The sequence below is a fragment of the Anastrepha ludens genome, chromosome 6 (genome assembly GCF_028408465.1).
Source record: "Anastrepha ludens isolate Willacy chromosome 6, idAnaLude1.1, whole genome shotgun sequence".
Taxonomy (NCBI): Eukaryota; Metazoa; Arthropoda; class Insecta; order Diptera; family Tephritidae; genus Anastrepha; species Anastrepha ludens.
This window is the reverse complement of record NC_071502.1, coordinates 30,757,614-30,781,147: the sequence shown is the minus strand read 5'-3', so window position 1 is coordinate 30,781,147 and position 23,534 is coordinate 30,757,614. Positions and strand designations below refer to the sequence as shown.

Here is a 23,534-nt window from a genome sequence, read left to right as displayed (position 1 = left end):
TGTGATGCATTCAGTGTTGAAAATTTTGTTATCGAGTTTTTCAAAGCAAAACATCTTCGGTTATTTTTTACTGTTTTTAATTATTATATTTTTTTTTACTTTTTCAGAATAAAACATAGTTTAAAACCAAATTCTAAAAAAAAAATATATATTTTTTTATTAAAAAATTTTGGAAACATTTTTGTTTTTGCAATTTTTGTAAGACTCAATCATCTTAAATTCTATATACGTAAATTTTTTCACATATGAGCAGTCATGCAAGTAGTTTGGATATATACGCAAATTTTTCTGAAAATCGTTTTGTGTGTATAATAAGAAGTAAACTGGAAAAATTAAAAACAAAAATAAAAATTTTGAGATAAATGATACAATAATTAAAAATTGAAAAAATTTGATAGTTTTTTAAAGTGAAATAATGCATTTTTTAACATTTTAAAAGCATTGTAGCATAAAATATACTTAAAATTTTTATTTTTAATTTGATTATTATACATTGTTAAAAAAAAATATTTCTGTTAAAAATTTTCGGAAATTAAAAAAACAAAAATTGTTTGTTAAAAATGTTCTTGAATTTTTTTTTCAAAAAAAATTTAAAATAAAAAAAAAATTAATTTATTAAAACTTTTTGGGAAAGTTTTTGTCAAACATTTTCGGAAATTAAAAAAAAAAAAAATTTTTTCGATAACTTTGTTTTTCAAACAATTTTTTTTGGTAAATATAGTTAAAAACAAATATAAATATACAACAAATATAAAATATAGTTAAAAAAAATTTTTTGTGGAAAAAAAATTACGTTTGGAAAAAATTTAATTTTTAAAATAAAATATATTTAAAAAAACATTCACATATTTTTGAAAAACCCTCCGTAATTTGGGAGAAAAAATGAAAAAACATAAATTTTTAAATTTTGAGAAGTATTGAAAAACTCAGTAGTTTTTTAAATATATTATTAAAAAATTTATTATTTCACTTTAAAAACTACTGAAATTTTCAACACTTCTCAAAGTTTTAAATTTGTGTTTTTTATTTTTTTCTCCCAAAATTAGGGAGTGTTTTTCAAAAATGGCAAAAACCTAAAACGTCCTGAAAACGTTTAACAACAAAATTTTATTTTCTCTTAAAAACAGTTCCTAAAAAAATGTTTTTCAACTATATTTTTTCCTGAAAAAATTTTTAAAGCACATTTTATTCTAAAAAAACAAAAAAAAATTAATGAATAAAAAAAAATGTTAAACAAATTTTGTCCTATAGAATTAAACACGAAAATTATATTTTTTGCTAAAAATATTTTAAAGCATATTTTATTCTATAAAAGTAAAAAAAATCAATGAATGAAAAAGAGAAAAGTTTGTTTTAAGAATATTTTATTCTAAAAAACTGTAATGCTGAAAAACTTTTTGATTTTTCAACATTGATTATAGCTATATTTTTTCTTTAAATTTTAACATATTTTTAAACATATTTTATTCTCAAAAGTAAAAGAAATGTTCCGAAAACGTTTAACAAAAAAATTTTATTTTTTCCTAAAAATTATTTTCCAAAAAAAAAATTTGTAACTACAATATATTTTTTACCAAAATCTTTTTTATTAAAACACATTTTGTTCCCAAAACGTAAAAAAAAATTAATGAATAAAAAAAAAAATTTTTTTAAATTTTATCCTATAAAGTAAAAATTAAAGACTACATTTTTTTAGCTATATGTTTTTTCGTAAAAAAAATGTTTTTAAAACATATTTAATTCTATGAAAGTAAAAAGAATTAATGAGTGAAAAAAAAAAAAATTTTTTTAAAGAATATTTTATCCTATAAAATTTTTTTTTTCAAACCCATTTTATTTCCAAAAAGTAAAAAACAATTTTTTTAACACATTTTATCCTAAAAAAGTAAAAACAAAAACTAAATTTTTTTCGTAAAAAAAATGTTTTTGAACATATTTTATTCTATAAAAGTAAAAAAAATTAATGAATGAAAAAAAGTAAAATTTTTTTAAAGAATATTTTATACTAAAAAATTTTAATGCCAAACAAAACTTTTAGCTTTAAAATTGAAAAAAAATTTTGCATTAAACATAAAAAAACATACAGCATTAAATTTTTTTTTTTCCTAAAAAAATTTTTTTTAAGCATACAGTGCACTCGCGGTAACTCGAATAGCCGCTAAGTCGAACGACGTGCTAACTCGAACACATTTTTTCCCCTATTGACTTCTTTGTAACTCGAACAATAAAAAAGCGCTATAACTCGAACAAAAAAACGAATTTATTTGTACACACATTCTTTTCAAACATGTACAATTTGGACATAGATACATATGTAATAGTATATGTATATAAATTATATGTATACTAGTGTATTGTCCATATGAATATTTCGGCGTTAATATCCCGTTAGTTTTCTGGGAACAACATCTTGCATTGACCAAATTGCTTTAAATTTGTCATTTGTAGTATATCAGTGCACGTGAGTAATGGATCGTAAAAGGTTGAAGTGTTTAGCATTAAAAGAGAGGGCTGAAGTCCTTAACAAAATTAAACGTGGACGTAGTGTTACTTCTCTAGCGAAGGAATATGGGGTAGCCAAGTCCACCATAAGTCTTATAAAAAAGAAAGATAAGGCAATTTATGGCTTGCACTAACGCTACCGGCAACCATAAGCTTAAACTTCTCGTTATTGACAAAGCAAGAAATCCTCGTGTTTTCAAAAATTTTAACTGTCCGGTGAAGTACAAAAATTCCAAATCAGCCTGGATGACTTCGGCGATTTTCAAAGACTGGTTTCATAATTCGTTCGTGCCGCAGGTAAAATGACTTTAATATTTAGGTAAGAAAAAATTTGAAAGATGGGGACTACCTGAGAAGGCTCTTCTTCTAATTGATAATGCCCCATTACATCCCAACGAAATCGAATTAAAGTCCGAGGATGGTTTAATTTTAACTATGTTTATGCCGCCGAATGTGACACCATTGATCCAGCCAATGGACCAAAATGTAATTCGTATAACGAAACTATACTACAGAAATTTTCTACTGGCCTCCATTTTCAACAATCGATCGAAAAATCGATATCGATGACTGTTTTTTTAACATAGCACACTCAATTGATAAGTCGAACAAATTCGATAAATCGAACAGCGCCTGTTTTAATTAGTTCGAGTTATCGCGAGTGCACTGTATTTTATTCTCAAACTTGAAAAAAAAATTTTCATTCATTCATTTTTTTTAATGTTTTTCATTTATTAATTTTTTTTTTTGAAGAATATTTTATTCTAAAAAATTTGCATGCCAAAAAAAATGTTAGCATTAAAACTTGAAAAAAAATTTAGCATTAAAATGTAAAAAAAAATTAACATTAAAATATTTTTAAAGCATAATTTTTATTATTCAACATTGATTATAACTATATTTTTTTCTAAAAAACGTTTTTTTAAGCATATTTTATTCTCAAAAGTGAAAAAAAAGTTTCATTCCTTCATTTTTTTTTAAATTTTTTTCATTTCTTTTTTTTTTTTTTTCGAAGAATAATTTATCCTAAAAAAATGTTAGCATGAAAATTAAAAAAAAAATTTTGCATTAAAGTTTAGAAAAAAGAAATTAGCATTACAATTTTTTTTAAGCATAATTTTTTTATGTTTCAACATTGACTATAACTATATTTTTTCCTAAAAACATTTTTTTAGAGCATTTTTATTTTCAGAAGTAAAAAAAAATGTTTTTTACATTCATTATGGTTTTTTCTTTAATTTTTTTTATTCATTAATTTGTTGTTTTAAAGAATATTTTATTCTAAAAAATTTCAATGCTAACAAATTATTTTAATTTTCAACCTTAATTAAAATTATTAATTTTTTTTTAGATTTTTTCACTTTACTTCCTATTATTCACACAAACCAATTTTCAGAAAAATTTGCGTCAATATCCAAATTACTTGTTTGACTTCACATGGAATCGCTCATATGCAGATCGCTCATCCTCGACTGATGTTAAATTCGAGCTTCTCATCCAAATGAAGTTTTGCGCCTTCAACTTGTCTATCCCACGAATGGAGTGCCTTACAACTTCAGGCCACCACCCATAGCCTTATAGCCTTATATGAGAAAATGTTTCGTGGGATAAATGCAGGAGGATGTTAGCCATTGTGTGATGAGGGGCGTTCACGCTCTATTAATTTGGGATTTATGTGCGCCCAGCACCCACTTTGTGTATTTCAGCTAACTTTTATTCACAAAGTTTGTTTAGTACTAAAATTTTAGGCTATCATATAATTAATTTATTTATTCACCTATTTTTAAAATCCAATTATCCAAGTATTACAGACCATACCTGATTCCATTCACAGCCACACCCTTAACTTGCTATCAGTTAAAGTTTCTTCAGTTAAAATTTCTTCAGTTAAACACTATTTAACACAAAGTAAAGATTTGACTGCGTGTAAAGATTTTGTTTATTCTCACTGGGGGACAGTTCTGCCATGAATCTGTTCCTGAAATACGCACAAGCAGCGGCGTGTGTATGTAATACTAAACACTTACAACCATGCACATACATGCACACACACACATATATATGTACATACGTATATTTAGACCATGTACCTTCTAGATTCATTATGTATACACGCAGTTGATGTTTCATTAATTTTCCTTGATTTTCAATTTCCTCATTTTCTTTTCACGTCGTCTTCTCGGACTTTTCTCATTTTCAGAAGATATTTTTGTAGCGCCGCATAGCAGATGCGCTTAAGATTTTTTCAAATTTTCAAACCAGTTCATTTGATGCTTTAAATTGAAACAGTTCGCGCGCGTGCGGATGTTTGCGAATAAAGTTTTATTATAAATATCAAATATTTTTTTATTGTTCTTTTCAAACCTAAAAAAAAAATAAATCGCATATTTTACTCCTATTGCATTTTATTTGTGGAATACCTAAAAATGCATTCATAGAAACGTGAAACGAAAATCCGTCGACTTTAAGCCGTTAAGTGTTGGAATCAAAAAGCTTTAAAATGTTGTGATACCTCAATAAAGAAAAAGAAACAAAAAAAAATGAAAACGAAAATTAGTTGAAAAAAATTTGAAAAACTATTGCCTTTAACGAAAAAAAAAACAAAAAAAAAGAAATATAAATTTACACAAATAACTCTTTAGAAAGTGCGTTAAAACGCATACATTTTTGTGATTTAGTATTAAAAATTTTCAAAAATATTGAAAATATTACCGTAGCGGTAATTCAAAATTCTAGTCCTTGAGAGAAAAAAATAAAAGCCGCAAAGCGTTTAAAAAAACAAAAAAAACAATAGAAAGTGCACAGTGTGCAGCAGATTTTTGATGTGGGCACCAAAATTGGTGAGTTGGTTGCACCGGCCCGTGGCGCCACTAAAATATCATATAAATGTGTATGAATTTGATTTGCAGAAATCGGATGCAGCTGCTGGGTGCTATCGGACCTGTTTGCTTAGAAATGCGTGCCAAAAATATTTTTGTAGTTATTAGTGTCAAATTCCTGCTCTTATTGCAGTTATTTGCAGAGCGCAGTGCAATGCACAAAATTCTTTTGCACTGAAACGCAAATGGAATGGGACAGAGGATAGAAGTTGAAATCTAATTTGCCAAAGCAATGAATGGAATTTGGAATCTAAAAGCTTTTCTTTTTATTGCATAAAATGTGATAAGTAAAAACGGCAACTTTTTTTTAGCAAAATATATCCACACATACATACTGGTATGTGTGTGTGTGTGAATGCACATTTTCAGTATTTCTTTGAGTGGTTAAAAGAGTAAGAAATTATAGCGAACTAAAAGTTGATGGCTACGTTTTTTATTAGCTTTAGAGCTGAGCGAGATTTATATAATTACTTCGAAAGGGTCAAGAATGGCGCCAGCGCGTGATGGTGCGCGTTGAAAGTCCTACATTACCCAAATGTAACGTCAGAAAGAGGGTTCCCTTATTCGGAAAAAGTGTGAAGACTTTAATTTTTTAATAAGCGTACATCGCGCATTTGCTGGAAGCTGTTTTCGATCTGATATTCAGTCACCAAAATATCAAATATTTTCAAAAACCAAAATGCACACCTGTGTTCACAATAATAGCAGGGCGATATAATGTGACTTTTTCTTCAAATCGAATACATTTTTTAATATTAATAATAAAAAAAATAGTAATTAATAAAAATAAATTATTTAAAAAAAAATATGTATTTATTTACATTTTTTAATAATATGTAATAATAATTCATTACTAAAAAATGTAGTTTATACAACAAGAAAAATCATACATTTTAAGGTTTAAAACTTTTCAAAATTTTTTTAAAATTTTCTTCTTCTTCTTTATTTGCAATTCGTTACCGAATGTAAGCGATCATGTATAAAATATAATGTAGGTAACTATAAAATTCTATGCATACAAAATTAAATGAATACAATAAAGCTTAACAAATATGCTCACAAAAATAAAAGCATTTTTATCAATTTTTTATAATATTTGAAAAAGAGTCTCTGTTTCGGGCTAGTTTCAAAAGATGACCGATATTTTAGACTCCGATCCATTGACGTATATTTCTCAACCAGAATAATTTTTTTCTTCCGATGCCTCGTCTTCCTTCAATTTTTCCTTGCAGTATAAGTTGCAGAAGATTATACTTATGATTTCGGCATATATGACCCAGGTAGGCTGTCTTTCTGCGTTTAATGCACCGTAGAAGCGCTCTTTCACTATTTACTCTTCGAAGCACTTCAGAGCTTGAGACACGGTCGGTCCACGGAATTCTAAGTATTCTTCTTAGTATCCACATTTCGAATGCTTCTATGCGATTCATATCAGAAACTTTCATCGTCCAAGTTTCCATGCTATACAACAAAACTGACAGAACATAACATCTAACAAAACGTATTTTTAAGTTTAAATTAAAATTATGGTTTTTTAGAACGCTGCTGTATTTATAGAAAGCAGCTCTAGCCATTTCTATGCGGCATTTAATTTCCATTGAATCATTGCATGTATCATTAATATATCGGCCAAGGTACTTAAATTCATTAACCCGTTCAATCGGCATGTTATTACTTGTCAGTGTGAGATTATTGTAGACATTCTTACGACTGATTGACATACATTTTTTCTTATTGACATTGATTTTCCAACCATATATTTGGCTTTGTCTTGTCACACTATCGACCAGTCGTTGGAGTCCTTCCATGCTGTCCGATATTAAAGTGGTGTCATCAGCGTACCTTATGTTGTTTATATATACGCCATTAACTTTAATTTTACAAATTTGTAATCATAATTTCAAACATTTTAGCTGGAATTTCTAGAAAAATTCCAAGTACACAGTTTTGTAACCTTTTACATTCTGGTGTAAAAATTATGCCAGTTTCAAACGGCTGAAAAATCTCATTGATTATTTCACATTTTCTTTTTGCTGGCCGTCCTGCGTATTTTCTCCACATAAATTAAATTTCAAGTATTCGTTATATGGAAGCAAATGGTATATGCAAAACAAAAAAACAAAAATAAAACCGAAAAAAAAATTTTCAAAAATCAGCGCCACTTGAGCCACTTTAAAGCGGCATAATTTTATACCAAAATTCCAACTAAAAATCCTAGTTGCGTGAAATATTTATAATTTTTTTTAATTTGTACAAACTGGAAACTGTGAAATATAGATTTTGTTGTAAAATGAACTATATTCTTATAAAAAAAAAATTAAACAAAAAAAATTCAACAAAAATTAAAAAAAAAATTTAAAAAAAAAATTAAAGAACAATTAAAAAAGTAAAGTCAAAACTATCCAATATTTTTTATTTAATATTTTTATACAATTGATTTGTTTTTTTTATATGTTTACAAAAAAGAAAATTAAATACAAATTTTCACAAAGTTCGAAACTGTGTCTATATTGCTTTTGTTGTAAAATGGACTATATTTTTATAAAAAAATTAAAAGTTTTTGTTTTAAAACTAAAAAAAAAAAAAATTTTAAATTAAAAAAAATTAAAAAACAATTAAAAACAAAAAAAAAATATTTATACTATATTTTTTGTTTTTAATCAGTAGTCAAAACTATCAAATATTTTATATTTTTATAAAATTTTTTTGGTTTTTGAATTAAACATTAGTCAAAACTATCCACTATGTCGCGCTACTATTAATGTTAAAACTGGTGTACAGAGAAATTTATTTTATGTTTTTACAAAAAAAATTAAACATATTGTAATTTTTCACAAAGTTCGAAACTGTGTATAATTAAGTTTTTGTTGTAAAGTGGATTATATATTTTTATAAAAAAATAAAAAAATTAAAAAAAAATTCCGTTTTGACTACTGTTATTTAAAAAAAATGTTTTTTGATTACTGTATAATGTAAAAAAAAAATTAATTTATTTAAATTTAAAGTTGAAAAATGTATTTTTAACTGGTGCATATGAAAAAATTTTATAAAAAAATATTTATTTGTTTAATTTAATCAGTAGTAAAAGCTATCCAATATGTCGCGCTGCTATTCAGTGTATGAGAAAATTATTTAAGTAAAATTTTTTTTTTAATTTAATTTAATTTTTTTTTTTAATTTAATCAGTACTCAAAACTATTCAAAACTATTATTGTGAACAGTGGTGTATGGAGAAAATTACTTTGTATTTTATTACAAAAAAAATGAGATAAAAAAAAATTGTTTTTAACTATACCAGAGAGAGAAAAATATAGAGAAAATAATAAAAAATAATATTGTTTTTTTTTTTTGTTTTTTAAATTAATCAGCAGTCAAAACTATCCAATATGTCGCGCTGCTATTATTTATTATAAAAAAAAAATTAAACACAATATTTAACAACGTTCGAAACTGTAATATAGCTTTTGGTGGGAAATGGACGATATTTTTACAAAAAAAATAAAATAATATATAAAAATTTTAAAAAAATTTGGTTTTGCTATACCAGAGAGAGAAAAGTATGTAGAGAAATATTTTATATTTTTATAAAAAAATATATATATATTTTTTTTAAATTTAATCAGTAGTCAAAACTATCCAAATCGTCACGGTGCTATTATTCTGAACACTGATGTATAGAGAAAAATATTTTATATTTTTATAAAAAAAACTAGCGAAAATAAATATTAAAAAAAAATAAATATAATCAGCAGTCAAAACTATCCATTATGTCGTGCTGCTATTATTGCGAACACTGGTGTGCATTTAGAGAAAATTATTTTAAGGTTTCAATTTCATAAGTAAAAATAAATACACATTTTCTTCTGATGGAATACTGTATAAATTTCTTACATATATATCATCAAAGAGTTTGCGGTCAGTTCAGCAAATTTAATTATTTTTAATTTTCTGAAATTCTAAAATTACAGCAAACGAGGTCGAAGTTGAGCGATCTTCTGCGCACAAGAGCCACCAAAGTGCCTGACATTTGCTAGTAAGTTAGGTAGGTGATAGCAGCTATCCACTATGAGACACACTCAGGCCATAGCCTATTCTGTTACAGCCTGGAGGGCTTGTCCTCATTTCCCGAAAACCAATGTGACTGTTTCAAAAATTATAGAAGATTCCCGATTGCCACAGTGTCAAGATCTTTAAACTCATTGAAAACTGTTCTACCTTAAAAGCTGAATTTTCGTCTGGATAGGGTAGTACAGTGACACAGAAAATGCAAAGTAGTTTTTTTCCTTTTATCATCTACGCAGCTTCTGCAGGAGTCATGCGCCTACACGTCTAGCTGCTGAGCGTGTCTGCCTATAAGACAGTGCTCCGTTATGACCGAAGTCAGTGTGATAAGGCTATGCTTGCCTTAGCAGCGATGCTGCGCGTCTAGCAATTTGAGTCGGTCACAATTGTCGGACGATTCTTCAGATGGGTTCTTCAGATGCCAACTGCTTGTAATAAAGGAAGAATTTGCAATTATAAGCAACTTTGTTTGAAAGATATTTTGTAAGATACAACAAATTGATTGGTTTGTATAGAAGCCTTGGACTGAACTGAAATTCTGTTGATTGCGAAATGTTAAGATGCTAGTGCGGCATTTTCAAGATTCAATATGTACATCTGTGTTCAAAATAATAGAAATGTGATATATTAGAAAATCTTGACGATTCAATATTTTTTTTTTAATTTTAACTAAATTTTCATAAAAGCAGAGTTCACACTACAACCGACATCATATAAATTAAAGCTTCAAACTTTGTGCAAAATGTAAAAAATACAAAATTCTCTTTTCCATATAAAAATGGTTTCGAAGCGGAAAACGGTCAACTCCGTCTGCAAAAAAAATTAAAAAAAAATAAAAAAAAAAAAATAATAAAAAAAAAACAATCCAAATTCAATGGAAATTTTCTGTAATTTCAGGCTTGCACTTTGTTATAGCAAACTTCAATGCGCTATAGCGTTGCACAGTCAAAATGTCGCTAAAATTTTGATTATAAATAGTGAAACTTTGCTGAAAATTTTTTGAAAAAAGTTGGTAACTTAAATTTACACGATTTTCGCTGTAAAATGCACTGCATTTTTATAAATAATTTGCTAAAATTAAAAAAAAAAATCCTAAGCAGAACTTCCAAATATATTTCGCCTCTATTATTTTAAGCACAAGTGTGTGTGTATGTATTCATTTATTACGCATTGTGATGCAATCGAAAACATCTTGGGCCACGAAAAAACTTGCTCATAAATTTCATGTTGAACATCCTTTGAGCTCTGTGTAGACAAGAAAATGTTCAAAGTAAAATTTGCTTTAGTATCTCACCAGTTTGACAACGAAACGAAATCAACCTCAAGTGTTGTTGTATGCTAGTATTTTAGTCGTATTTATTTTGCTAATTTCCTAGAGCAGACGTCAATGCGAAAGCTTCCGGTCACTGCCATATTGTTCTCTGTCATTGTTAAAAATACTCTGCACACACATTTACATATACATATACAACAAATAGAAATTAATCTCGCCGATGTTTTCTCTCATTTGTGCTGGTTTTGTTCACAGTTTTTCCATGCTACTATGCATTGCTATTTGGCGTGATTACTTGAATAGTTGTAATGAAATATTTTGCAAAAACAATTGTTTTTTAATTAAAAGTAAATGTCATTGTCATCGAGATTCAAAGTGCGTAAAAAGACGTTATAGTTCCTAGCTGATAAATAAGAATTTTACGATATAGAAACGATGTAAGGGAGACATATGTAGAGAGAGAGTGAGAGTGTGAGCGTGTGGTGGAGAGAAAGAGCAAGAAGGAGAAGGCGACAAGATAGAGGCGAATATATATATAGACTAAGGAAAAAAAAAAAATTAAAATAAAAACAAAAACAAAATGATTACAGAGTAAATGCATTTCAACATACTGCACTTATACACGTATGTTTGTATGCATATACTTAGTTGTGCATGTAATGTATGATGCGAATATCGACATTGTTCGCCTTTTGTGCCTAGCTGAATGTGTTGCTAATTGAGATAAGTAAAATTTAGATTTAGATTTTACATGCTAATTATTTGTATTGCTTTTCATTCACCTTCAATTTCAAGGGCTACTTTGAGTTTTTAGCTTTCCGGCATTTCGTTTTCATACAAAAGTGTAATTAGAAAATCTTGAAATTGTTGAAATTTTATACGCTGAAAAGATTTGTCTACCTAAATACTAGAATGGTTGATCGTAGTTTGGTTGATATGTATGTATGTATGTGTATATAGTATATGTCTTCGCATTACTAAATTTTCTGTGGCCTTAAAGAGTGAATGCATACGACCTTGACTACCATTCAGCGAAGTCCGTGTGCCAAACCCATTGTGATCGTCAAACAATAAATGATAAGAAAGATTTTTTCTAATAGCGATTGGCGATCGATAGGCAATGGCAAATCTCCGAGTGTATTTTTGCCATGAAAAAACCTCTTCTTCATATGACAACAAACAGATAATGAATTCTCATTTAAAATATGTGCTTAATTTGAACTTATGAAAGAACTTAAAAAAGAAATTCGGGCTTGCATGATGCTGGTATAATACGATGCATAAATGTGTGACTCCATGTCAAGCGACCCAAGCATTTTGTTGGCAATTATTTTGAAAATTAGTTAGCAAAGATTACTGAGCATAGTCTCATGAATTAATGAAAACATTAGAATAAAAATCTAACAGCTGTGTTTCAACAAAAATTACAAATAAATTTTTTTCCCCAAGAATTTTAAACCAAAAAATTAAATTTTATTTCCAAAAAACCAAAAAAAAAAATGTATTAATAAAACTTGTATTAAAATAAAATAGATCCTGAAAAAAATAAGAAAAAGTTAATTATAAAAATGTTAAAATTAACTCAAGATATTTCACCTTAAAAACTCTATACCACAATTTGCTGTATTGAATAAACTCCAAATGTTTGTACTACTTGGAGAATGCCAGTTTGGAATTCAACAATTTCCCCTACCTTCCTACCTAAATACTAAAACGATAAAAAAGTGCGTATAGCGTAGTACACATAACAGAAGTGAAACTTTCAAGGCAGACAAGGAAAGAGGGAGAGACCCGAGAGAGAACGAGAGATAGAGAAAGAATATATATCTAAATAAATTCACAACATTTGCAGAGAATACAAATAGACAAATTTTACAAAAACGGAGAAGGGTTGGCCGGTGTAGGCAAACGCCGGACACAAACCGTGGCAACAACGCGAACTACTCCGAGCGTTTATCACCCGCACAAATGCAGCTATTCCAGGACCGCAGCAACGGAACAAAATACCGCAAAGCAATATCAATAAATCCGATGCCGGAATGAATAGCACTTTATAGTACGCACAAGCACTAGCTAGGAAACGGAAATAAGCGCCAAAAAAAACGCCAAATAAATTGGGACCAAAAAACGCCCCAAACAATAGGCACTAAGGAAATATAACGCCAAAAAGTAGGCACCAAAAATATATTTCCTACAAGTTTGCACCAACAAATAAGCGCCAAAATGTAGGCAGTGTTATTTCTCACTAGACATTAGCAACCACAAGGAAAAACTCAGAAAAAATAGCCTAAAGTGTATCTAAGATATATGTGAGGTATAGCTTTCTCTCTCCTTTTCCTCTACGTTATATCTTTTTTCTCTCTCGCGGAACGAAAATGCCGAAAACGTTGCAAGACCTTGAAATTTTATTCTCCATTCTCGCTCGTCCATCGATGCCTAAGAAGTTTCACTTCAAAACTAAAACCACTCTCTTAAAACTCAAAGATAATTCTTGTGTGAATATTGAATCTTCGGCCCACATACCTTGCTGGATATACTCGTAGAATGCCAGTTGTTGTTGTCATACGCTTGAGTGAAGCATCCCAAATGGTTTATGAAACCTTTGTACACTACAATTATTTATCAGCGCCGTTCATTATTCTCAGAGAAATTTGGACTAAAAACCCCGAGCAGATGAGAGTATAGGGGCAATTTTCGCACTCCAACAGCCAGTGCAGGCAGTGCAGTCATTTCTACCGCTATTACTTTGAGAATCTACTTTTAGGAATTCACTTTTGAGCAAACCACACAGCCTGTAGAATTTTAAGCGCAACGCATATTATCAACTCCCATCTGAGTACCTACATGACATTGCTCAGCCTTTGTTGTTGTAGCAGCAGGCCACTCGTTGTTGTTCAGGCCACTCGCTTAACTTCTGGAAATAGCAGGAGATAACAAAACCAACATATCTCAGGTTCTTTTGAGAAACTTGAGAGCTTAATAGAGAATGATAATAGGACTATGAATAAGTTCGTGCGGTTTTACAACAGATGGCGTAACTTGATTATTATTCCACATTTCCAAACATTCATTGGAGAGCTACTGTCGTAAGGCACAAACGTCAGTATAAGTTTTTTATTTGAAGCGTAAACAACAATATTTTTACCACACTTGAAAATGTCGAATTTCGTGCCAAATAATGTGTTTTTGCGGGGAATTCTTCTTCATTATTTTAATATGAAGAAAAAAGCAGCCGAAAGTCATCGTATCTTGGTGGAAGTTTATGGTGAGCATGCTCTATCTGAGCGAACGTGCCAGAAGTGGTTTGCACGCTTTAAAAGTGGTGATTTTGGCTTGGAAGACGAAGAACGCGAGGGTGCGCCGCCAAAGTTCATGGATACCGAATTGGAGGAATTGCTCGATCAAGATCCGGCTCAAACGCAAGAAGAGGTTGCAAAAACTTTGGGAGTTGATCAATCAACCATTTCCAAACGTTTAAAAGCCATGGGAATGATCCGAAAGGTAGGCCATTGGGTGCCGTATGAATTGAAGCCAAGAGACGTTGAACGCCGTTTTATGGCATGCGAACAACTGCTTCAACGGCACAAAAGAAAGGGTTTTTTGCATCGAATTGTGACTGGCGATGAAAAGTGGGTCCATTACGACAATCCAAAACGTCGGGCAACGTATGGATACCCTGGCCATGCTTCAACATCGACGTCGGCGCAGAATATTCATGGCCTGAAGGTTATGCTGTGTATCTGGTGGGACCAGCTGGGTGTTGTGTATTATGAGCTACTGAAACCGAATGAAACGATTACGGGGGATGTCTACCGACGACAATTGATGCGTTTGAGCCGAGCACTGCGAGAAAAACGGCCGCAATACGCCGATAGACACGACAAAGTTATTTTGCAACATGACAATGCTCGGCCACATGTTGCACAAGTGGTCAAAACATACTTAGAAACGCTCAAATGGGATGTCCTACCCCACCCGCCGTATAGTCCAGACCTTGCGCCATCCGATTACTATCTCTTCCGATCGATGCAACATGGCCTGGCTGACCAGCACTTCCGTAATTACGATGAAGTCAAAAAATGGATCGATTCGTGGATTGCGGCAAAACCGACCGAATTTTTCACAAAGGGAATCCGTGAATTGCCAGAAAGATGGGAAAAAGTAGTAGTAAGCGATGGACAATATTTTGAATATTAAATTTGTAACCATTTTACGTCAATAAAGTTTCAGATTTCGAAAAAAAACCGCACGAACTTATTCATAGTCCTATTAATACAAGACAAAAATATTTTTGGAATGCATTTTTTTTCATTATAATGTAAATAAATAAAGAATTAATTAAAATAGTTGCGGCTTAACCCTATTCATAGTAATTTAGCTAATTTGCATGTATTTCTTTTTATTTCAGTGAAAAATGGAGCAATTTGAGCAACTATTGACCTGTTGTGTGTGCCTTGATCGGTATCGCATACCAAAACTGTTGCCATGCCAGCACTCATTCTGCATGGAGCCGTGTATGGAAGGACTTGTGGACTATGTTCGACGTCAGGTAGGCATATTAATATACAGTTAACTCTCACTTAAGTGGACTCCTAAGGGACTGAAAAAGTTGTTCGCTTATGAGAAAGGTATAAATAAAGTTAATTAATATGTTATGGGAGGTTGGCCGTTCCAGAGAAAAAAATATAAAAAAAAATCTTAAGGATTTGTGGGATGTAGGTATATACTACTTTATTGAAGCAAAAACCAGACAAATTTTCCATTTGATAAATGAATGAAATGGTAGATATGCTGCTAAAATTTTCGTTTATATTGTTCTCATTAGCCCCGGAACAGATTTGCAGCGGGACAGCGGGTAACGCATTGACGGGTGATGATGCTTAACGTTTTTGGTCGAAGCAGAAGAAGGTAGCACTCAGAAAAAATTTTTTTTGGCTCATCTTAACACGCCCGTATGTGTCCCCACGTCTGTTGAGTTACATTTGTTCTAAAGTTTAATGTAACTTCTGGCATTTGAAGGGACTAGAAAAATATGCATTCAAGATGCCATGAAACCGTTGACATTAAAGGCTTCATGGTTTTTATAGATGCTGACAAGCAAGTGTTTTTATTTAATGTTTTAAAAAAGAATATTCAAAAATTACATAAAAAAATAATAATCTTAACAACTTCGGTAGCTGAATTAGAGATGTTGAGTGTCGGAAAAGAGCAGCATTTGTGAACTGCGTAAATATTGGATTGCTCTAAATTCTTTCCTCTACGACATACAAAATCTATCTAAAGGGTGGTTAAGTTTTAAGGGCCGGTGTTGATTTTGAATAAAATACATTTTTTTTAAGAAATTATTGTCATTTCTCTTTATTATGATAATAGTGGTATGGCTCAATTACGTATGGAACAAAATATCGGCTAAATAGCGGCCTCGGCGGCACACCTTCATCCGATGGTCCAAATTTTCGATGATGCTGAGGAATACTTGAGGTTCTGTGCCGAATTATCTCATCCTTTAGCTCTTGAATTGTTGCTGGCTTATCAGCGTATGTACACCTTTTCTTTAAAATAACTCCAAAGAAAGAAGTCCAACGATGTCGTTGACGTTTAGGTGTGGTTCACATTCAACATCGGCCCTTGAAATTTCAATGGCAATAGCGGTTGTATGCGCTGAGAAGGAGATCAAACTGTCGAAGGGTACACCCAAAATTTTGGGACTGTTAACAGTCGGAATTGGTATGTCACTGACTTTTAGCTTAAGTTGCAGTTTGACCTCCTTTGTCTAGGTGGTAAAGAGGGTCGCGGTGGACTTTGTGGGGGAAAGTTGTAGGTTCCTCGCAGTAAAGAAGCGAGAAAGGCAGGCGAGGAAATCGTTTACCTTGGCGCATAAACCGTCAATGCCATTGCCCGACGCCATTATCGTGCAGTCGTCGGCGTATGAGATCAGGGAGACTCCCTCTGGTGGCTGGAGGAGTTCGGTTGTTGTTGTTGTAGCAGCATAAACATTCTCCATACATGTACGGGGAATGTTGATAGAATGACAGTCCTCGGCCGGGTCGTTCCGGTAATGCAGAACCCCGACTGTCTTGGGAACGGGCGAATTTGGTCGAGCGTGTGCTGACCGACAACCGCTGCAGAATACCAACAAAGAACAGTTCAGGCACAATCTATAAATATTTTGACCATTTTTGCCTATTTTTTTTGCAAAATTATAATTTTTTTTAATTATACTTCAGTGTCTATCAAAAACTATACAAATTCAATTTTCAGGTTTTATGAAATAAATTAAAACAAATTGGAATAATTCTGCAGGATTTTCATATCAAGTCTAGAAAAATGTTTGTTATGCAGTTTTATAGCTTATTAAATTTTAGATGTTGCTGGAAAATCTTGTTGATTTTATTATTAATTTTTTTTTTTTTGTTGACGGTGTTGCCATTTTTTACAAATAAAAATAATGTCTTGCTTTTGTCGTGAGTCTGCTCAATTTATAGTATTATTAAGTTACAATATACAGTCTGTTACATAAGAACGTGGTCACTGTTACACGTAGATAAAAAATCAGAGCGTCCTGTTAGCTTTCCTATGACATAGAGGTCACCTCAGTCCTTCATGCTTTTTGTAAAAAGTTAGCTGTCTGTCAAATTTACTCTTGAATTGAGTGGTTTTTCGAAATTAGTGCTGTTTGCGCCTCTCACTTTGAGACAATTTTTCTATGTTTGCATGAAAAGGACCCAAATTAACGGAAACTGCTGCTGCGAAATATATGAGAAAGTCGAAGCAGTTCGTTAGCAAGTGGATAAATCGCTATAAAAAAGTCGGTAACGTTGATGATTTTCCTGATCGCGGAAGTGCAAGCAAAGTCTCAAAAAAAGACGAAAAAAGATTCTCGCATTGTTCTCGAAAGATCCAACTTTGACTTTACGTAGAGCTGCTGGGAACTTGAAAGCAAAAGGTGTTGACATACAGGATTTGATTGAAAAGTATTGAGCCTTCCCGCGCGGAGCGTCTGCCAAGCGATCAACCGAATCGGCTGCTGGGGGAAAATGATCGTTGGACCTTCTCCTTCCACTAGAAACCGGTCCCAGTTCGCTGGCAACAGCGGTGGAGTCAACATCGCTCCGCGCGTGAAAGCTGTTTTAAAAGTGTGTTATGATTTTGCAGTGGCGAAAATGCAGCGATCGTTGGAGCAACGTTACTCGATCAAATTTTGCGTAAAGCTAAACAAAACGAGTACCGAAACCATTGGGCTACTCCAGGAGGCTTACGGGAACCGATCTCTGTCCAGTGCCCAGGTAAAACGGTGGCACAAGTCGTTCAAGGAAGGCCGGGAGGACGTCGAGGACGAACAACGATCTGGAAGGCCTTCGACGACGCAAACAGACGAAGATGTGAACCGGGTTCGTGAATTTTTGAACATTGACCGTCGTGCTAGTCTACATTTTACAAAGAAGTGCTCCTTCGGCTGAAAAACCGCTTCGCCCGGGTTCGGCCCGACCTCGTCAACAATTAGACCCTTCATCACGGCAATGCGCCGGCGCACACCCACTTCCTCTGCACTTCTGCATTGGCCAAGATGGGGGTTCCGGTGCTTCCCAACCCTCTCTACAGACCAGACCTGTCCCCTCCGGACTTCTGCTTGTTCCCGCGCCTGAAAAGAAAGCTAAAGGGGAGGCGTTTCGACTCCATCGAGGCGATCCAAAAAACTGTGACAGCCAAATTGAACGCGATTCCGGCGGATGAGTTTAAAAAATGTTTCCTGCAGTGGAAGGACCGCTACCAGCGGTATATTGACGCTCAAGGGTCCTATTTTGAAGAATATTAGTTGCATTAGCCAAAAGGTTTAATAAAACTGCTTAAAAAAATAAGGCTCATTACTTTTTAATCAAACTCTGTATCAAGAAAAATGAAAGCTGGATCCTTCAAGAGGACAACGATTCGAAACATCGGAATCGAGCATGTAGCGAGTGGAAGGCGCAAAACGGAGTTGTCACTTGAGATTGACCATCTCAGTTACTGGATGCAAGTCCCAAAGAAAATGTTGGGATCTGTGGCAAGCCATATAATTTAGATCAACTTTCTCGACAAATTCGGAAAATTTGGAAGCCTTTTCCGGTAGAATATGCAGAAAAACTAGTGGGAAGTATGCTCGACGGTGCCAGGCCATAATTGATAATGATTGGAGATTGGACTTGCTACTGAGGTATTTGCATTGAGTATTGACGACCAAATTATCAATAAATTTGCGAATTTCGAAAAATCAATTGTGGGTATTATTTAACAGTGACCACGCTCTTATGTAACAGACTTTACACAAATAATTTATCTATCCTTTGATTGAGTGTCTACACACATTGATTAATAATAATAATAAAAAAATCTTCCATATAATTTTTAGGTAAAATGTCCCGAGTGCCGTGCAGAACATCGCATCCCATACAATGGAGTACAGGCCTTTCCAACGAATGTTACCTTGCAGCGATTCCTTGAGCTACACATCGAAATAACTGGTGAACTGCCAGATCCCACATCAGGTGCGTAGTATCATTTTTGTATTAAGCGAGCAAAGATATTTCTTATACACTGAGTTGAACAACTATGTATAGCTCAGGGACCTAGGGACAAGTTTTCACCATTTATTTGTTTCTTATTTAATTTTTATACTTAACCATTTGTAATGAACTCTGTTTTTGTAGGGCAAATCATGGAGCGATGCGGTGTGTGTTCAGAGAAATCGTACCTGTCGTACTGCGCACATTGCGAGAAGAAAATCTGTGAAGACTGCAAGAGCGCGCACATGGATATATTGCGTCGTGAGATTACCCGATTCAATTCACAAGTGAGTGCGCTATTTCTAGATGTACAGGCACTGAGCAGATAACAGACTATACTTTACTTATTTCCTTCCTCCATCCACAGATTCGTCGTAGTTTACATCGCTTGCAGGACATACTTGCGATAATTGAGAAAAACACTACTAGCCTGCAAACCAATTGCGTTGGTGTGAGCGAAGAGATCGATGAGATCTATAGACGCATCACGAAAGCGATTAAAGATCGCACCGATCAATTAAGGGGCGAAGTCGATCGCTATCTGACCATCGAGATGCGTAACTTAACAACGCTAAAGGAAAATCTAGATCACGAGATCCAGAATATTACAAGCAATTGCGATGTGGTCGATAAGTATATGAACGAGACGGTCGAATGGGATGATTGTGAATTGATGGATACGAAAGAGATCTTCCTTAAGACGGTTGAGTTCCTACGTCACTTTGAGTACGAGAATGCAGATTATACACGTCGTGTGCGCTTCCTTGTGTCCTTAGATCCAAATCAGCTGGTAATGAATTTGGCCACTTTTGGTGATTTGAATATAGCTCCGCACAGTCAAACCGGCGGATCATTGAGCAGTTCACATTTGGCGCCACCCTCTGCCTTACAACCAGGTCTGATGCGTTCGAAGAGTGATCATCGCCTTGCTACACAGTTTCGTCAGCAAGAGGATCGTGTAGGCTATAATGATGAACCAGTTTTGGGTGGACGCAAATTTGGTGAACGGCCAGTGCGTGCCAACAACGAACGTTACGGTGACGGTAACAATAATCGCTATGGCCGAGGTGCCGATTACGACTACGAGAATGATTACGAAAACGATCAGCCAACATCCCGCACAGGAAAGTCCTCACGTTTCCGTTCCCGTTTCGTGCGCTCTCATCAAAATGATGATTCCGATAGTGAACAACAGCAAACACAGCGTCAGCAGGAGTTAGAGAAAAAGAAAGATCGCGTGCTAAACGGCGAGGATGCATCACGTGGACAACTGAGTGGCATTATTCGTCTGAGTGATTGTGCGCGTGTCATACAACGATTGGCGGACATCGGTAAGGAGAAGAAGGAGAAGAAAACGGATACTGCAGCGCAGGCAGCTGTACAGGCAGCCATTCAAGCGCAAAAAGCATCAATGCAACGGCCGAAACAGCAAGCGCCAGCTGCGCAAAGACAGGTATCCGAGGACGATGAGATTAGTCGCATTAAGCGTCAGAACAAGAATGTTCCTAGTGGAGCTACAACGGCAGCGACGGCAGTCAGTACTGGCAGCACCACTGCGCAATCGTCCGAAACTGAGCGACCAGCAGCCGATCGTGTCGCTGCACTCAAGCGGGCTGGGATAGCACCAGGAACCAGCGAAGAGAGCGACAGCTCCAACCATGCTTCACCAGTGCGTAGGACGCCACCGCCAAGGGCCGAGGTAAGTGTGAATGAGACAAATGAAGAAGAAGAACAGCCAAGCGGTAGCAGTACAAATAGGTTGGTAGGGGCTGAAGTGGGGGTTGTACAGCAGGAAGTTGAAGAAACAGAAGAAGAGGAAGAAGAAGAAACAGAAGAGGAAGAAACAGAAAGTGAAGAGGAGATAGAAGCCAACCCGTTGGATGGGCGTGAAGTTGGAGAACAGAGGGAGAAGGAAAGCGGTGGATTGGAGCATGTGGAAGAAAGTCAGGAGGATCAGAAGAAGGATGATGAAGAAGAAGATGAGGATGAAGAAGAGGAAGATAGTGATGATGAGGAAGAAGATGATGAAGAAGAGGTGGGGGCAGAGGGAGAACAAAATTCTCAAATAGACGACGCTATACCAGAAGTGATAGCAAACGAAGAAACTGCAGAGGAGACAAATGAAAGCGAAGATGGGGAATATGAATCTGCAGTCGATGAGGATGAAACCGAGCAAAGTAACGTTACTGCAGAAATAGAACATAGAGCAGAAATAGTAGTTGAAGATAAGTCAGAAGATAAGATTGACGTAGCGAGAGACAGCACGACCGCTGAGACAGTACAAGCCACAAAAGAGCAACAACCAGACGACACAATAAGAATTGAAAGGGAAAATAATGAAGAGGGTAGCGAAAAAACAGTAGAAGACGAAGAAGAAGTGACAGAGAGCGAAACCGAGACCGAGACAGAAACTGAGACGGAAACGGAAACAGAGGAAGAGGACGAGACGGAGGAAGAGGAAAGCGATGGTGATATTAATTGATTGCGTTTTTTTTGGTACTTAGGTTATAAAACAGGGAAATATACAAAAATACAAGTAGTTGAAATAAAAAAGTGCATTGCTGGGCATGCAAATTTGTATGCAATTAGGGGCCAGAACATAAATATACCAGCTTACAGGTATTTGGCTGAGTCAGATGTACGTTTTCACAGCCAAGTCAGAATATTTATTTAATCTCACTTAATAGACCATTTGAACTTGCGTAACTTCCTGCTGTCACTCTAACATACCCCTACCTTTTAAATTTCTCACACACGTGTACTGCCTACAATTTTTGTTTAAGCCAATTCTAATTTTTGCATAATACGTGTTTAAAGAGCGATTACCATCTACTTAAACCTTACGAGTAAGCCAACAAACCCGTTTGCCTCTTCTTTGTGTTCATTCACACTTTCCATACCCTAATTTTATTTGCACCTTAATCTAATTTGTTTATTTAAAAAAAAAAAGCATTTGCACTAAATCTATTTTGTATGTGTTTTTGGTATAACTGTACTATTCTGCTTCTTGTTGTTTAATACTCTGACAAACATATATTTTTAAATTAATGCAGTGGCACACAAACCAATTACTTGGACTTTAGCTATCGAAAAAAAAAATTCATAATTCAAGCACGCGCTGAAAGTATCTCCAATTAATAATTAATAATTTTAACACGAATTCATCCAAAGCGCTGGTCTCAATCTAAGAGTGAGTTTACACAGATAACCCATGAAATTACGCTCGCCACAACTAAGCTTTAGTCCTGGTGACATCCGTGTCGAAGGCCGAATCAGTGACCAGCCGATTGCTAACACATTTAAATTCCCACTCCGTACGGTCTACTCTTTCAGTTCACTCGCACAGTACCAGAACTTCGCGCTTTGATCAGTACGCGACGGCGTGTCATAGCAAGCCGGTAAGCTCACTCTGAAGGACCAACTAAAAAATTAGTTTGTGTGCCTGCAAAAAGTGGACATCAGAAATACATACAATATATTTTTTAATTATCATATTCTAAACTCTGGTGCACATATCAATATAGATACAACTACCACTTAGTAAATTCAACATCTCTTACCTTTTCGCTGTTGATGTGCATGTAAATCATATTTCGAATATCTTTGCAAAAAGTTCACATGAAAATCAAACGAAAAAAAATTTATATTTTTAAAGAATAAATCTCGAGTATATATTGCAATATAGACCGCAAATTACAACAAAAAAAAATGTACTGTTTTATTTGTATTCGTAGTGAATTTGTATATTTCTGTAAATAACACGTAAAAGCGATTTCGTGCGTGTATGCGATTGGCAGTTGAAAACGATTTGGTAGCGATGTTAATTTACTTACTTTTCATTGAACTCACTGCTTCCTATAAAGTGGATTAGGAAAAGTCCTCTTTTATGCTTTTTAACTAAATATTAAATTAGTACTAGGCTCACAGCGGATTGAATGACTTTCTGATGTCCTTTTTCGAGTTTAGTTCGTTTGCTTTCACCATTGGTTCCCATACATTGATCATCCAATAAATACATCAAATAACCCCCACCATACAATTTGAAATGCCTTTGTTATGCTGTTACCATTTTCTGATCCCCGCTAGTACACATTCTCAAATCTCATCACTCATGCATTGAAATAAAGTGGAGCTTAGTGATATAACATAATACGATGTGATGTATGATACGATATGATACGACATCACATGATATGGCATGCTATGATATGACATCACATGATATGCCATGCTATGATACGATATCATATGATGTGATATGTTGATATATGAAAT

The 23,534-nt window shown here is 33.7% G+C and overlaps 1 protein-coding gene across 6 annotated transcripts in view; it reads left to right on the top strand.

Annotated features, from left to right (window-relative positions):
- The window catches only part of LOC128867768 (RING finger protein nhl-1), a 98,808-nt gene that overhangs the window by 46,292 nt on the left and 28,982 nt on the right, over window positions 1-23,534 (top strand). For 3 of the 6 annotated variants that reach the window (XM_054109245.1, XM_054109248.1, XM_054109250.1), the window contains exons 3-6: window positions 15,125-15,265; window positions 19,106-19,241; window positions 19,404-19,546; window positions 19,627-20,958. In XM_054109245.1, the coding sequence (XP_053965220.1) occupies window positions 15,131-15,265; window positions 19,106-19,241; window positions 19,404-19,546; window positions 19,627-20,958 (1,746 nt within the window). In that variant the 5' untranslated portion in view covers window positions 15,125-15,130. Of the gene's footprint in view, window positions 1-5,160; window positions 5,343-15,124; window positions 15,266-19,105; window positions 19,242-19,403; window positions 19,547-19,626; window positions 20,959-23,534 lie in introns of those variants that run through there. The other 3 variants (XM_054109247.1, XM_054109249.1, XM_054109246.1) reach the window with 2 other exon arrangements.